General features: G+C 35.7%; 2 protein-coding genes and 1 long non-coding RNA gene across 3 annotated transcripts; 2 read left to right on the forward strand and 1 right to left on the reverse strand.

Moving 5' to 3' along the window:
* The first annotated feature begins 618 nt into the window (after positions 1–618).
* On the forward strand, positions 619–2,644 carry LOC148303282 (uncharacterized). The gene is made up of 2 exons (XR_015838497.1): positions 619–1,015; positions 1,229–2,644. It is a non-coding gene; the product is annotated as an uncharacterized LOC148303282 (long non-coding RNA).
* Positions 2,645–3,620: 976 nt separating this feature from the next.
* On the reverse strand, positions 3,621–7,108 carry LOC148303283 (uncharacterized). The gene is made up of 2 exons (XM_088270187.1): positions 6,904–7,108; positions 3,621–6,386 (listed from the first exon to the last, which is right to left on the reverse strand). Exons 1-2 carry the CDS (start codon positions 6,913–6,915, stop codon positions 5,106–5,108), a joined length of 1,293 nt encoding a protein of 430 aa, XP_088126313.1. The 5' UTR covers positions 6,916–7,108; the 3' UTR covers positions 3,621–5,105.
* A 968-nt stretch (positions 7,109–8,076) lies between these two features.
* LOC148303284 (uncharacterized) lies at positions 8,077–16,329 on the forward strand. Its single transcript, XM_088270197.1, has 2 exons — positions 8,077–8,259; positions 13,504–16,329. The coding sequence occupies exons 1-2, from the start codon at positions 8,154–8,156 to the stop codon at positions 14,805–14,807; spliced, it is 1,410 nt and encodes a 469-aa protein (XP_088126323.1). The 5' UTR covers positions 8,077–8,153; the 3' UTR covers positions 14,808–16,329.
* Positions 16,330–16,836: the final 507 nt, after the last annotated feature.

Here is a 16,836-nt window from a genome sequence, read left to right on the forward strand (position 1 = left end):
TCGTGTCTTCCACATTCATGCATTTCCTTATAAATATCCGCCGATTATTTGTACTCCTGACCTGGCAACTTCCAATTTTTTGATAAACATGATCATGCCAAGTTTTCCTTGATCTTTCTCTGCTTCTTTTTCCAACTACATTTGCCTCATTAATTTGTTTTACCGCTCTCCTCTCGCTCATCTGTTTTACATGTCTAAACCATCTCAACACACCTTTTTTGATTTTATCGAAAATTCTTATCTCAGCCTTGCATCATTTCCTTATTTCACCATTCAAACATCTTTCATACATCGTTTTGTGTACATTCGTCTGAGGGATCGCATTCAGTCTATTTTCATCTTTCTTTTGCCTACTCCATGCTTCTCTTCCATTTATATTATGGATTGTCCTATTTATTTATGACTCTCAATGCTGGCGATATCCTATATGAAAATTCAAAAGAAATATTTTATATGTGTGATTTCGATGTTCCTCGTCAAAATATAAACCTTGTGCCAAATTCGGAATCCTATAATTCCGTATTCGAAAATCAAGTGCGATGACGCGTATGCATGTGAACATAATTTTAAATTAATTTGTCTATAGTACTCGGTCTGTGCGTCTGTGCTATAATCTGTCACTTTTTGTAAAGTAAATGAAGTTGACGACCTGTACTACAATACAGGAATACTATTTTAAAATTAATCATAAAAAGTGTAAATCAAAAATAACTAGTCACTGACTAGTACACTTTGGGACTGTGAAAAGCCATAAAGAAGAAGGCCTTTCTAGTATATAATCTTCGTTTGAACCTAGTATATATTTTTTTGACTTTTAGACTCAAGCAGACTTTAATATGTGATAGTAAGTCTTTGCCGCACATTAGTACATGGTCTGTGACGACGACGTGTGCGTTAAAATTTAAAATTAATCACCTCATACTTAAGCAGCATAAAGTTATAGTTTGGTATTCATAATTTTCTTAAAATAAGATGGAAGATCGCGTCACCGTCATATCCAACAGTGAACACTCTGGTAAAGAAATTTTGTTTTAGTTATTGTTTTATTATTAATACTTATTATCCAATGGTGAAGCATTAAAACATTCTCCTTTTTAATATTTCAAGTGCCTGGAGGTATTAGTTAGGATGTTCCATTACACCTTAAACAATTTTTTTTCTGAAACTTAAATAATTCTGGCAAGTTAAAAAATATAAACATATGTAATCAATGTGTTTTATTTTCCAGTAACCTTACCAGTAACTTTCTCCACCCCTCGACTGGACCATTTTATAAAAGAATGCCAAAAACATTGTAATACCAAGATTACTTTCCAGAACTTCATGGTTAGTAAGAAAATCAACCCAATTTTTTTAGAAATATTCAAAGAAATTTTCCCACATATCCAACTTTTTGAAGATATCGATGAAATGGTAACCACAGATATTGTCCAAAGAATCTTTTTAAAATATTTTAATAATATTTTTGCAAGTAATAGAACGATAACAACCTTGGACACTTCTGATCTGAAACCATACTTGAAAGAAAATTTGTTATATGCTTTACAATTTAAGAATTTATTGATCGAGAGGCTCAGAAAGAAGTCTACTAATAAAGAAATCGTTCAAAGCTACTCTACTGTCGAGCTGGATTGTGGTGCTGAGGTAAAATGCTCATATAAAAAACTGAAGACAATCTTTCTCAACGAAATTATAAATGATGCAACATTTGTTAATGTGGGAAATAATCGATTCCAATGCTCCTTCCAACCGAATCACATCAAGATCTCCGACATTATGAACTGGCCGCATGTCGCAGTCAACGTGACCCTCCCAAACGTCCAAATGTCATTCAAAAGTTCTCATTTTTCCAAGTATAAACTGATGAAACTTCACAAAGATTACAGACCTCTCTTGGCTCCTCAATCGCTTCAATTAAAGTTCAAATCCGCAGTAAAGTCTGATGCTTTCTCCAGAGATTTTATTATGCAGTACTTAACTCAGATTATGGATGTCGCGGAGACGTCCAAACTTATAACCGCGACAAAAAGAAACGAGATGCTGACGATTCTCAGAGAGTTCAAGTCAAGATTCACACTGTGCTGGCATGAAATAAGTACCGACGTCGAATACTACGCTCCCATATCGGAATACCCTTACGTGCGCTATCTCGGCCAAAAGCAAGACCTCGATTCCGGCAAATATCCCATAGCCTTCAGTGAGCAAATCCGGATTAAAGACCACCCCACTGAATACAGGTTACAGGAGATGTTGTATCCTGTTACAATGTTCTCTTTGAAGCAGTTCAGAGTCTCGTACGATGAGCGCGAACCTAAAAAGTACGACTTCCTCGTAAATCATACGTTTCTGAAGAGAAATGAGTGGTTGATGCTCACGTGCACGCTTTGTAATATGCATTTTGTCGGCGTCCTGGCAACTTATTCCTTGGCAACCCATCTGTTTAATGAACACGGCCCGGAGCCCGACTGGTATTGTTATAACTGCGACACTGCTTTTACTGCCGAGAAGTTATCCAATGAAAGATGGCAACACAAATGCAAAATCTAAGACATCTGATAATTCTCTTACCCCGAATCACTAAATTCTGGAAAAAATTACATAATGCTAAATCTACTTTGGCTCATGAATAAAATGCTCGACAATATATAAATAATTTCATTTATCCAGCAGTTGCTTTGTTATAATATCTATCCTTTTTATACTTATATTTAACTTGGTAAATAACACTTGTTTCAAAGTATTCAACATTATTATCAAACATTAGGGAAATAGGAAACAGTCATGACATCTACTCCAATAACAATAATGAAAAGAATATTCTCATTGGCAACCGCCTGTAGCAATATATACCATTTTGTATTTAACTTTTACTAGCAAATACTGTTTGTTAAAATCAATTGTGACATGTTTCAATGCATTTCAACATCATTTAAAATGTAAGATCCATAAATATTAGTATTTACCAAGTTAAAAATAGCCTGTAATCTCCCAATCCCTAAGTTAACACACCAGTGCATCACATCCGTTATATGTATTCTAATTACGAGAAAAACATGGCACGATCAGGTATGCCAAATACTTGAGAGTGGTCATGTTAGGAGTCGTTACAATCGGCGGGTATGTATGAAGAGATCCATGAACGTGGAAGAGGCGAAGAATGTTTGCAAGGACAGAGTGGTGTGGCGCTCTATTCTCTCTGCCTACCCCTGCGGTGAACCGGCGTGATGGTTAGTTAGTTAGTTAGTTTATTACTGTAATTTATTTTTGCATACATCGTTAAAAGTTAGTGAGTTATGATTGTCTTATTACAAGAGTTTACGAATAAACAAGTACATACATATTTACATTATTCAGACCTCACATACTAATATAAGAGTTTCTGCTTGATAAAAAGCTTCTTTACATCTCACCAATAGATGTCTAGTGAAGTTCTAGTGATTCAAGAACAAGGTTTCTAAATTGGTTCATATATATACATAGAACTTCCAAGAATTTGAGTAGCGTGGTTGTCAATAATGGGTAGAATTGGTGAATGTTACACGTGTGTAAAGCGATCACTTAAACCAGCCTATGACGGTCGTCAGCCCCGTAAATGCCCAGACTTCCATATTCTTCTTCATCTTTGATGAGATGTCAAAAAATAATATGAAAATAACTCCTGTAATTGGAGATTTTGTGATCAAGTATTTGGACACACTCAAAATGTTGTACATACATATTTAATCATAAAAGAATCCAACAACAGCGCAAAAATACATCTTTAAAAAATTAATGCAATATGGATGTTCAATTATGTAAGAGTTATTGTCATATCAAAAAATAATATGACAATAACTCTTTTCATTGGAGATAATCCAGATTTTGTGAACAAATATTTGGACACACTCAAAATGTTGTAAATTGAAATATTGCTCGCGAAATACGCCTCAACTGTCTCATGGCAACCAAACAACCGAGTGATACCTCGCTGCCTCTGTGAGCTCAGTTCAAAGTGTAAAACCTACCAGCGGACACCTGCATGTATAGTTATCATAGGACAAATAGTGAAAAAAGGCCAACCATTTAAATAAATATATTTAACACCCGATGGATCATAAGTCACAAGAATCACATGTCACCAGTGTTTGATGTGGAAAAAAATGTATAAATAATAATAGATAATGTTATTAGGTAGGCTACAAAACTGGAGTCACGGGAGTCGCTTTCGCCAAATTGCAATCTTGATTCAAGAAAGATTTATTTTCGATAGATCTGGGTGTTAGTGATGCATTTTCCTTCTTGGTTTGGATTATAAACCAGCGGACAAAGCCTCTACAACAGGCTTTGCAGATTATTACTTCAAAAAATTGACTTGTTTTTTACTTCACTTTAATAAATAATAATAATAATAAAACCCTTATCCGCACCCCAATGGTGCATAGGGCACTGCGTCATATAAACGCAGTGTTATCTTGATCACATGAAGGAAAGGTGATCAGTCCTTCGCTTCAGGTACCAGTCCAGGGTAATATTGAATAAATATGACAGTGAAAAAATCACTTATATTTATTTTACCCCCCTTGGGAATCGAACCCGGGACCTCCAGAACGGTAGCCGAGCGTGCTGACCATTACACTACGGAAGCGGTTTTTTTTTTTTTTACGGATGTGAGACATGGCACATAAGGCCTAGAGCGGCTTTATACTCGGCAACGAGAATAGATGTCTCCGAAGAATTTTACGATTGACTGTGAAGAATGAGGAGATACGGAGTAGGATGCGGCAACCCACGGTCACAACTATGCGTGCCTCCCGAGATCCACCATCAAGTTTGCCTTTTTTACAAGCTGTTTTTCCATCACTCGGGACATCCACTGTTGACCCTCCGTGGGTGGTTCTCAGCTGAAGTTCGGATCCCGGACCTCACTCCGGAGAATGCGAGGAAGCTGCCAACTGACAGAAGAGCCTGGAGGCAATTTGTTGATTCCATATTCTCCACATGAGAAGCGGATATGTTGTTTGCAATTCTCTTTGAAGCCCAAGCAATATGATAAGATGCAAATGCTATCAACATCTGAATGACAGTGAACACGAGCAACCTTGAAGAAGAAATGGAGTGTTCATTTTTCATGTGGTATTTTTGTTGATAAAATTGCATTTGTGATCCCACCTCATTAAGCTGAGTGACGACATGGTAAACTCCTTTTTGCACTTGACGCAATACCAATTGGGCTCAAACCCGTGTTCCACATTTAGATGCGTTTGCAAAGTGTTTTTGGCATAAACACCAAAGCACTTAACGTCACACAGTGAGCATTTGAAAATCATATTTTTAGATATAAGGGTCTTTACAAAATCATCGGGGATGTTAAATGAATACTCTCCTTTTTCATTCAAATCGTAAGTAATATCGAACATTGAGATCATAATCATAACACTAGGAATAAATGTTTGCTTTAAGCGAATGCTCTCCGAGTTTTCTTCTAGAGCAATTTGGTCTTCGTATTTCATGGCAGGTTCGGTAACGGTTTTAGAGGACTTGCCGAGGTATCGAATGTACGGATATTTATTAAAATTTGCGTAATACTTTGTATCGATTTCGATATCATTTGTGCATAAAGCGATATCCTTTTCAAAAGCGGTTATAACGTTAGAAGCCGTGAATTTAACAGAAAAGGGATATATCGTACAGACTCTTATAAGTTGGCTTACTTGCTTCAAGAATTGCAACACGAATGAGGAGGGAAAGGATTGCGTAACGGTGGAAATCTGCTCGTACATCAGCAGGGTAGTGTTGGCTTCTACTTCGGCTTTGTATTCGGGGGTTAACTTTACCATTTCAAACTTGGATTGATTCAATAATTTCCGTGTTATATTAAAATTTGGAAATGCTATACTGATTTCCATATACGGCCAGTTGATCACTTCGCTGAAGTTGTAAACATTCAACTTTCCATTTCCTGGGATGGTGCAATTGATAATCTTTTTTTGTGTAGGCATTTCACACATGTCCATTAATACTATGTTCTTTAACAACTTATATGGACATTCCAGCGCTACCGACACTTTCTCTTCTCCGAATTCCATATTTTTGCACTTTTCTATGGTGCTATCGACGTTGGCTATCACAAACGAGATGTTCACCTTCAAGTAGTCTGCCAGTTCCCTGACAATTTCTTCTACACTAACATTTTTGAAGAAACCTTTCCATTTGCCTAGTAATGATTTGATACATACGAAAACAATAGATATAACTAATTTAGAGAGATGCGAAATATCCTTACGATACAACTCTAAATATATTAATCTCATATTATAGTTTTGTAGCTTGTACACTATCCCAGCGTCGTACGCGTTAGAGCCTCTGATTTCGGTTACAATTTTCCTCAACATTTTCATTTGGGTCACCTGAAATCAAAAAATTATTTAGTAAAAGTGCTCCGTAAAATTTACTTTTTACAACAACTTTTAAACATTTTTCAACAGAACAGGAAAAGATGTGTTAAAAATTGTTGTAAATTTCAGGTTAAAAAATGACATAAATTGAAATAAAAAGTAATTTTATGTATATGCCCTCCCCTGTAACATACAATCAAACCTTCCTGAAATTGTCATGTTATATTTTGTCAACATAAAATAATAAAATAAATGAACAAAACAAATGGATTGTGAACAATTTAATTATAAAGTTATTGTGAAAATTCACATTAGATTATTTTTTTTACTTAATAGCTTCGTTAAATCGGAGGCGCAGTCGAAGATTTACATTTTTTAAGTTTTATTTTAGAATGAAGGAATTTGACTTCGAAGGTATCTATAGTTAGGGTGTAGTTTTTTTAAATGACAATATTTTGTAAATATTTATTTCAAATCAAGTTCGAAGATTCCCCCTAAAAAGATGTATACAAATAAATCGTAAACTTACATCCATTGCCATTATATTCTGTTTTCCTATATTTTCACTTTAATAAAGTTTTATTTTAAAATATTATACCACGTAACTGGTCGTAAATATGAATGAAATCGGGGTCACAGACTAACTAATTTATATAATCGGGGTTATCAAAGAATAAAATAATAATGTCGGTAAAACAACTATGTTCACATTCCATAGATAAAAAACATGCCTCAAATGACGCAAACAAATAACCATTGATTTGACGTAAAAACTTTGTGAACAGGTACCGTCCCGGTACACCCTACGATTAAAACTAGTATTCATCTGGGGTCAAAATCAAACCGATTTCGACCTATGACCGTGGTTCTAGCGTCTTTATGTATCTAAACGTGGTATTTTTAAGTCTCCCCATTACCTTTACCCTGAAGACGAATGCTGCGCCGAGACTCCATTCCTCTTTGTAATCTCGATAAATAAAAAGATCGCTATTCTGTGGGAACAAGGGTGTTAATTCCTGGCGAAGGAGGTGGTAGAAGTATTGACGACCTCCTCTTTAACATAAATAAAAACTGTCACGCATATCTGAAATATTGAAAAACATTTACCAGTCAAGGATGAGAAAATGTTTTGAATATCAAAAGAAACTCTTATTCTTCTGAAAAACTCACAACAATTTCGAGTTCAAATAAATTATTGCTGTTACGATTCGCTTCAGACTAGATACCCGGGAAACTCCCATGTGTAAATGTTATCTTGTGTCGGGTTGTGGTCCCGTGGTTAGTGTCGCGGACTGCTAAGGCAGAGTTTTTCAGTTCGAATCCACTCTACCATAATTTGATACCTATTTTAAATAATAAGCCGCTTAGGCTCACAGAAATAGCATGAAATCGAAATATTTGTGTAAATAATAAAAACACAAATATTTCTTGTTTTATAAAAAAAATTGGCTCACATATTCTTTGAGCGCCCGGTACCCTAGCTTCGTATTCAATCTTTCCTGTTTTGACATCATGTTACTCTAACCTTCCCTAACAAACTAATGTGTAAATTATTTTTGGAAGTGCAGTCACATACGTAAAATAATCAAACTAACCCCACTATATGGAAAATAAATATAGAAAATAGACACCGACTACACTAGTGTAGGATGAATAGCCATAAAAGAAAAAAAGATTTGTTATAAAACATCTATGAAGAAAATTGAAAATATGTCTGTCGGAAGAACTGTCATTTGTTTTTATGTTTTTTTTCTTAAGTTTGTATAGTAGTCTGTGATAATGTCCTGCGATAACAGAAATAAAATTCTGGGGTACGAAGCCGAAGACGATTGTATTATTTCCCTTGAAGAAGATGAAATAATTCAATTTTCCGCAAGAGAAAAAGGTAAAGAAAAATCCGCTATGTGCATATCGTTAAAAAGTTCGTTACAGTGGATGTAGGGGAGGACCGAAATGGAACCTGCTCTGATAATGGAGGGCCAAAACAACCAAGCTGACAGCCCCTTGAGTCAAACCAGAGAAGTTAAAAATTTATATCAGACATAAATTTGAGTGACATCTGCATAAGGTCGAATGACGAAAAAATGCTAGCTTCAATTATATGGTGCGATTATCATTTGATTAAAAATGTGGAAGATGGTAAAATAATATATATAATAGTGTTGTTTACGAAAATAACTGTTAGAGAGGAGTAAAAATGAGTAAGAATTTCCAAGAAAACAAAATGATTCTGGAAATCAGCCCAAAACTACGGAAGCCGCGGTACAGACGGGGTTATGGAAGCAATAGCAGCGAAGGAGAGAAACATTTGATAAATGAGAATGAAATAAGAGTGTTTCGAGGAAGTGTATGGAAACGTTAGCGTATATGTACGTCTGCCTCCGTAGTGTAACGGTCAGCATGATTAGCTACCGTACTTGAGGTCCCGGGTTCGATTCCCAGGGGGGGGGTCAAATAAATATTAGTGCTTTTTTCACTCTAATGTTTATTCAATATTACTCTGGACGGGTACCTGAAGCGGAGGGCTGATCACCTTTCCTTCATGTGTTAGCAACAATCAAGATACACTGCGTTTATATGATGCAGTGCCCTATGCACCGTCGGGTGCGGATGATGAAGTGACATCTCAAATGTGTGATTGAAAATGGAGATGTGAGATGGAATGCGTATGTAATAAATTAAGAAACGGAAAAGCTGTAGATTTGGATTATGTTGTTGGAAAACTGGTTGTCAAATAGTTCAGGCATGGCATAGACTCTTATCTGTAATTAAAATGTAACTTTGTTTTAAAATCACTATAAATATTTTATTATAACTAAATTATAATGTCCACCGGATTTGAAGCTAACTGCTTCTTTATTTAGACTGATTAATGCTAGTATCAATCAGTCTTGATAAAGAAGCTGTTAGCTTCGAAACCGGTAGACATTATAATTAAGTCATAATAAAATATTTATTGTGATTTTAAAACAAAGTTACATTTTAATTATAAAATGGAAAATCACAAATATTTTCTTTCTCCGTCTTAATCCTCATTGCTGAGGGTTGTGACCCTTGCAGAAGCAATGACTCTTCTCCAGTTATCCCTTGACTGCGCTGCACGTAGCGCTCCAACCACTGAGGTGCCTGCTGCTGCCTTAATTTGATCGGTCCATCGTGTGGGGGATCTTCCTCTCCCTCTCTTTCCCTCCAGGCTACCGATCACAACTAGGCGTTCCAGGCTATCCTCGTTGCCACGCGCAACGTGTCCAAAGAACTGGAGAATCCGTCGGGTACAGATATTGGCCAGAGACAAGCCATCCAAGCGTAGTTCCTGGCGAATGGACTCATTGGTGCGTCTAGCTGTCCATGGAATTCGGAGCATGCGCCTCCAACACCACATTTCGAAGGCATCAATTTTTCTCCTTTCTGCTGCTTTTATAGTCCATGTTTCAGCAGCATAGAGAAAAATGGAGTGGACCAAGCTCCTGACAAGCTTCATCTTGGTGTTGTTACTCACACCCCGGTCTTTCCAAATTTTGTCTAGCTTAGACATGGCACTTTTGGCGATGGCGATACGACGTCTAATCTCTCCTTCACAAGTTCCTTCATTGCTGATTTGAGATCCAAGGAACTGGAACTCGTTTATTATCTCTAAACCTTCCAGTGAGTTCCCGAGATCACCAAACTTCTTAGATCGATCTATGATCATGATCTTGGTCTTGCTTTGGTTAATCTCTAGTCCCAGTGCCTTGCTCTCAATCTCTACTCGTTTAAGGAGATCTACCATCTCTTTTGGGTCTTTGGCCAGAAGTGTTGTGTCGTCCGCATATCGTATATTGGACAGCTTTACGCCACCAATGGACACTCCTCCATTCCATTCGTAGAGAGCCCTGCGCATGATGTATTCCCCATAGATGTTAAACAGGTCAGGGGAGAGTATGCATCCCTGTCTTACACCTTTCTCAGTGGGGAAGCTTGCAGTGTTTATGCCATTGATTCTTACGATTGCCTTACTTTGGGCATAAAGTCCATGGATGAGTTTTATCAAATGGGATGGGACTCCCATCTCCATGAGTACTTTCCACAGATGTTCCCACTTCACGCAGTCGAAAGCTTTTTTGTAATCGATAAAGCATAAAACTGTTGGCGTCAGGAACTCTCGGCTTTTTTCGATCACTTGGCGGATGTTGAGGATCTGCTCTCTTGTTCCTCTTCCTTTCACAAAACCAGCTTGTTCCTTTGGTATTTGCCATCCAATGTAACTGTGTAATCGTGCTTTTAGAACATATAGCATTATCTTGCTGGTGTGAGAGATAAGTGCTATTGTCCTATAGTTTTCACACTTTTTGGATGAGCCTTTTTTGTGAAGAGGAATGAAAACAGATTCAGCCCATTCCTGAGGCCATGTTCCCGTTCTCCATATGAGGTTGCAGAGATCCAGCACTGTTTTTATGCCCTTATCCCCTAGTTCTTTTAGAAGCTCGGCCTGTATGCAGTCATTGCCGGGGGACTTGTTGCATTTTAGTTTCACAAATATAGTGCTTCAAATATAAATTATATTCTTTTATCTGTATTATTTAGAGAAATAAAATAACATAATAATAAAGTTATTTTATTTCTTCAAATATTACAATGATCCACAAAGTTAGCATTTAAATATTCAAAATGTCTTTTATCTGTGTCACCTCGGGAGGGTCATACTCCGTGCAGATTGGTTCTAGGGTGGGGAGTGTTAGAGCTAACAAGCTATCAGTCTATTAAGTACCGTTGGTAATATATGTGGATGAATACTAATTGCAAGAGTAAAAGCCAGAATGAAAGATAAAGTGTATGATATTTAGAGCGGGTTTATGAACGGAAGAGGATGTACATTCCCAACTTGTACTTTAAAGAATATTGTAAGAAAAGTTTTTGTCTAAAAACCTAAGTCTCTTCTGCCAATTTAAAGTTTTTTTTTTATTTTTAAATTGCTGTAATTTATTAGTTTTTTCGTCCGCCTCCGTAGTGTAATGGTCAGCATGCTCGGCTACCATTCTGGAGGTCCCGGGTTCGATTCCCAGGGGGGTTTAATAAATATAAGTGATTTTTTCACTCTAATATTTATTCAATATTACACTGGACTGGTACCTGAAGTGGAGGGCTGATCACCTTTCCTTCATGTGTAAACGATCGAGATAACACTGCGTTTATATGAAGCAGTACCCTATGCACCATTGGGGTGCGGTAAGGGTTTTATTATTACTTTTAATTTATTAGTATGTACAGTATCTACTCAATGAATTAGGGCCACGCAGAATTTCGCGCAATTTCTCAATTCAAACAGGAATAACTCAGAGAAAACCTTGAATAAAACAACCTTGAATTTTATTTACACATGAACACTTTATTACGCTTAAATTATGCATACACTTTCATATAAATATAGTTAGTATTTAGTATTTCCACCTTTGGCAGAAATAACTGCCTCAATTCTTTTTGGCATACTTAAAATGCACTGTTTTATCATGTTTTTTATTTCTTCGTCTTCTGACCAAATTTTTTGAATATTTTTTTTTAGACAGTCTACTGTCAGATTTGGAAATGAGTATACCTTATTTTTTAACATGCTCCATACGTTTTCTATAGGATTAAGGTCCGGAGAATTTCCAGGCCAGGGGAGCAAAGGCAGATTTTTGTTAGAAAAAAAAATTATTATTGATTTAGCCCGGTGGCAAGGTGCCCCATCCTGCATGAAGGTGTATGGACCTTCTGTTGGGTCGAGTGTATGGTAGAAAGGCAATAAAATTCGTTCGAGGACCTGCTTATAGGAATTTTGGTTCATTGTTCCTTCCACGAAAAACAACGGCCCAGGTAAATTGTTAATAATACATGGCCATATCATTGTTGCAGGGGGTGTTTGATAACTTTTACCACACAGGCCTCATTGTAACGTTCCATTGGTGTTCTCCTGACGAATCGACGGCTCTCTGTCACGGCTTCTAACCGGCACTCATCACTAAAGATGACCTGAAAAATAATGAAAATTTAAGTTTAATTCAAATATATAAGTTTATTTACTAAAATGATATGTTGAAAATTACATTTAAATAAATACCTTTTTCCAATCATCTACCGAGTAATTTCGATGTAGCCTGGCCCATTTTAATCGATCCGCTTTCATTCGTGGTGTCAATTTTGGTACTTTTACAGGGCGCCTGCATTTCAGATTTACTTCGTAAAGACGTCGCCTCAGTGTTGATACCGATATATTTATACCCTCTTCTTCCAATTTTATTTTTAATGTTTTTGCTGATGCACTACGGTTTTCTAAGGCACTTTGAACGATTTTTCGATCAGTCCTCGGTGTTGTTTTTCTAATCCTACGACAGTTCTTTCGCCGATTGCTGGTGGCGGGTGACTGATTTTTTATTGATTTTGAAATTCTGTCCACTGTTTGACGAGAAACGTTTTCTTTTTTTGAAATTTCTCTATTAGATAGTATTCCTAATTTCAGTAGCACTATAACACTAGACTTTTTTTCCTCAGAAATGTCTTTACTTTTTCCCATTTTGTCCTTTTCAAAAAAAACACTTGTGTTTACAAAAAAAAATTATAATTTATGAACTAAAATTAAAAATTAAGTTTTTTTCACAAGACACGATAGCTATATAACCTCTCTAAACAAAGCAACAACCAGAACTGAAGAAACTTCACTAATAAATGAGATAGGACTATTTTTTGAACTTTCAACTATCTGTCTACCTGTGCTAATTAGGGACCTTTCTCAGAAAAAGGGTTTGAAATTTTATAAAGGCTTAAATTATCCAGGTATATTTTACATATTATTGAAGGTAATATACATGATATTAGATGTCAATAGAAAACTTAAAGTATTTATGTAAAATAAATATAATAATCCAAAAGATTTCAGAGTATTCAAAAAAATAATGGGTGGCCCTAATTCATTGAGTAGATACTGTATATGATAAAATAAATTAAATATTTCTAAAATGTGGGCTTGTTTGAAAATTCACTTTTTTCAAATTAATATTATTTTCACAATGGCATCTAAAGCATTAATTGATACGGTGCCTTATGCACCATTGGGTAAATAAGAGGAAACAAAAATTTGCTCTAGCTAATTTGTATTTGTTATTTTCTTTTTCAGACACATCGAGCAGTTCTTTACAAAATCTTATATTTAAGATTAGAGTAAATTCAACTCAGTCCGATGTGGCAAAATGTGTAGATGAATTAAATAGTGTAGAATTTCTTAATATTTACTACGAACTGTATGATGGGAGCATCCCGAGCCAGTCTTGTCTGGATATATCCATCATACTTTCTTGCATCAAGAAACTTCTGAAGAATTGGGACAAGTACTTCAGGAGCGACTACACGGAGGATATCATGCGAGAAGTGATATTTCGCGAATTGTTTCTTTATCTTAAAGAAAACATTGGCAGTCTAATTAGTATGAAAGACCAAGTTATCAGTAGGCTCGAGCGCAATGCCAAGGAAAAAACTTTTATCGAAGCGCATTGTACTCCTAAAAAATTAAAAACATTATTTTTCCACGAGTTTCCGACTGATGGCAACATTGTTAATACTACTTTGTTAAAGAAGCAGAATATTCCAATTTCCTACTTTATTTCTACCAAGGATATTCTTAACTGGCCCGATGTTGGATTCTCTATATCATTTCCAAATTTTAAAATCTCACATCGAGTTTTGTTACAATCCGAGTACAAATTGATTAATCTGAATCCGCATCTGAAACCCTCGGTTGCGAAAGGAACGCCGGATCTCAGATTCAGACACTTGACTGGCGATCATAAATGTATCCCGTCGAAGGTAATATCGGAATATATAAATGAAATGAAGCAACACATCCGAATTAACTCCAACATCCGTATCGGTCGTAAGGTCGACATACTCAGCGTTCTCAGCGAAGTCAAGTCCGACGTGGAGCTGTGTGCGCAAAACATAGAAACGGAAACTGAGTATTTTGCTCCCGCTAACCACGCTTATTTCCGATACTTGGGGCAACCGAATGGTGCCGAGTCTCAAATTTGCCAAATAACCTCTTCAAAACAAATGGAGATAAAACCAGATACCGATAACTTTCGTCTTCAAGAAACAATTCAACCCGTAATAGTGTTCTCCGTTGACAGATTTAACGTAGACTATACAAAAGACGGTAGCAAATATGTTATTGATTTGAAGTCCACGAGTTTGCCTTCAATCAACGAACATCAATTATCCTTCAAGTGTCTATCCTGTAATGTGGAGTTTCTTAACTACGCAGCCTCTGAAGAGTTGAGCAAACACTTTACTCGTGAGCACGGCATGGAACCTGACTGGACCTGTGTTTTGTGTAATGTTTTCATCACCACTAGAAAATTATCATGCGATCGGTGGAAACATAATTGCCTCCAAAATAATGACAAGCGTAAAAAAAAAAAAAAATAACCTTTTAAAGAAATCATTCTCATAAAAGAAAAATATTATTTTCCCTTTTCTATTTCTTTCTAGACTGAAATGTATTATGATTTTACCTCTATATTTTTGAATATTTCCGCTCTCCTTATTAACTATCGTATTTGCATTTGTATAGAGAGCATTTTTGATATTTTCCATTGTATCATTAATGTCATTCGAAATGTAAACTAGCTCCTTTGATGTTTTTTTTGTTTTTACTTTAAAAATATAGTTAAAAAAGTAAGATTTAACTTAATAATAATTTCATTATAGTTTTCGAAAACAAATATTAATGTTTATTTACTTAAAATCTGTTAATAGTGAAAACTATAAGTATGAGACTTAGTGAGCATGTATGCACTTACAAAATTTAAATAAGTATTTTCCTGAAATTTCACAAAAATGACAATTATGACACAGTCAGGGGGCTGACATGGACATTCCAAGCAAGCAAGCGAATAACAAATTTTAATTATTTTCGTGACATCTTCCCGACGAAAAATAGAAGTGCTAATTTAAGAAGAAATACTTTGAAACATTGTAAATGTCTCAAACACTTATTGAATTTACTTTTACTTACGAATTTACTTTTTTTTGGCTTTATAATCCAGATAATAAAAAACAATTTTTTTTTTTATATATTCAACTCAGCATATTACAAAACATCCCAAATTTCTTTTAGAAAGTGATTGACATATACTAAACAGGAAGAAAAAATAATTACATAGCACATACATACAATTGTTTTATGAAGTCTGTTGATAAAAAAAGAGGTTTCTTCCTCTGTTGAAAAAGCGTATATTTTTTTGGTTTTATTGAAAACTGATATATGAATTTTTTTATAGAAATATTTGCGTGATATACACAAATGTTCAAATTAAGAACTATTTCAGGCGAGCCTAAGCGGTTTGTGTTTGAAAATAGAAATCAAGTTGTGGCAGAGAAGGAATTGTCTCTGATTCAGAGTCTGCGATTCTAACCACAGAACCAAAACTCATCTTGACTGCAGGGTGTTGTAGTGAATTTTTCGATTGAGGGGGCGTCAGCAATCAGCTTTTTATTTCTTTTCACAAAATTACTTGTGCGGCAATATTGCATTCAAGAATTCTTTGAAACAAAAATATTTATATAAGTGTAGAGAAACATAACATCCAATAAAAGTAACAGTGGTCCGTATCCCTTCGGTATATCAGTTGTCATTTTGAGTTTTTACAAAAAATTTTAAATAGAAAATTCTAAAGTAATATTTTTAACCCATTTTTTCGATTTTGCGAAATTCTAAATACTATAAAAAATACCCTTCTTATACAAGCGCAACATCTAATCGACAAGTTATTTTGACTTATTTAAGACTTGAAAAATGGAAATTATAATTTAAATTATTAGTAAAACATACTTCATTCCAAATTTAATACCTCATTATTTAATATTGGATTGACTGGTGCCTGTCTGCTTAACGCCAGCCAAACATTTATATATTTTTAAGAAAATAAAATCAATTTTGTAAATATGACTTTGTTTCGTTTTATTTTCCTGTTTTTCAATACTCCAAAATACGTGCATCTTGCCAAGTTTCAATATATACATAGCATTTTTTCTTACAAAGTAATTCTTTTACCATATCCGCTCCCTATGTGGAGCATATGGGATCCACGAAAATTTCAGGCTTTTCTGTCGGCCGCCAGCTCCCTTGCATCTTCCCAAGTCAGGTCTACGTCCCGAAGTTCGGACGAGAACTGCCGACGAATTGTCAGCAGTGGTCGTCCTGGGCGGCGCGAACCGGACGCCTTGTAAAAGAGGCAAGCTTGATTAAGGCTCTCGAGAGGCATGCGGAGTACATGGCCCAGCCAACTGAATCGCCTTTTCTTAACGACAGTTGTGACCAATATTTGGTGCGTCCTACGCCTTATCTCTTCATTCCTCACAAAGTCAAACCACATATTGAAAGCTGTCCCACCGCATGCCCAGATCTGATACAGAAGCATCTAGGCTTCCTGACAGATCTGCTCTTACTAAGCAA

Source organism: Brachycentrus maculatus, unplaced genomic scaffold, assembly GCF_059751285.1.
Source record: "Brachycentrus maculatus isolate JH-2025_06_01 unplaced genomic scaffold, ASM5975128v1 h1tg000374l, whole genome shotgun sequence".
NCBI classification, from domain to species: Eukaryota; Metazoa; Arthropoda; class Insecta; order Trichoptera; family Brachycentridae; genus Brachycentrus; species Brachycentrus maculatus.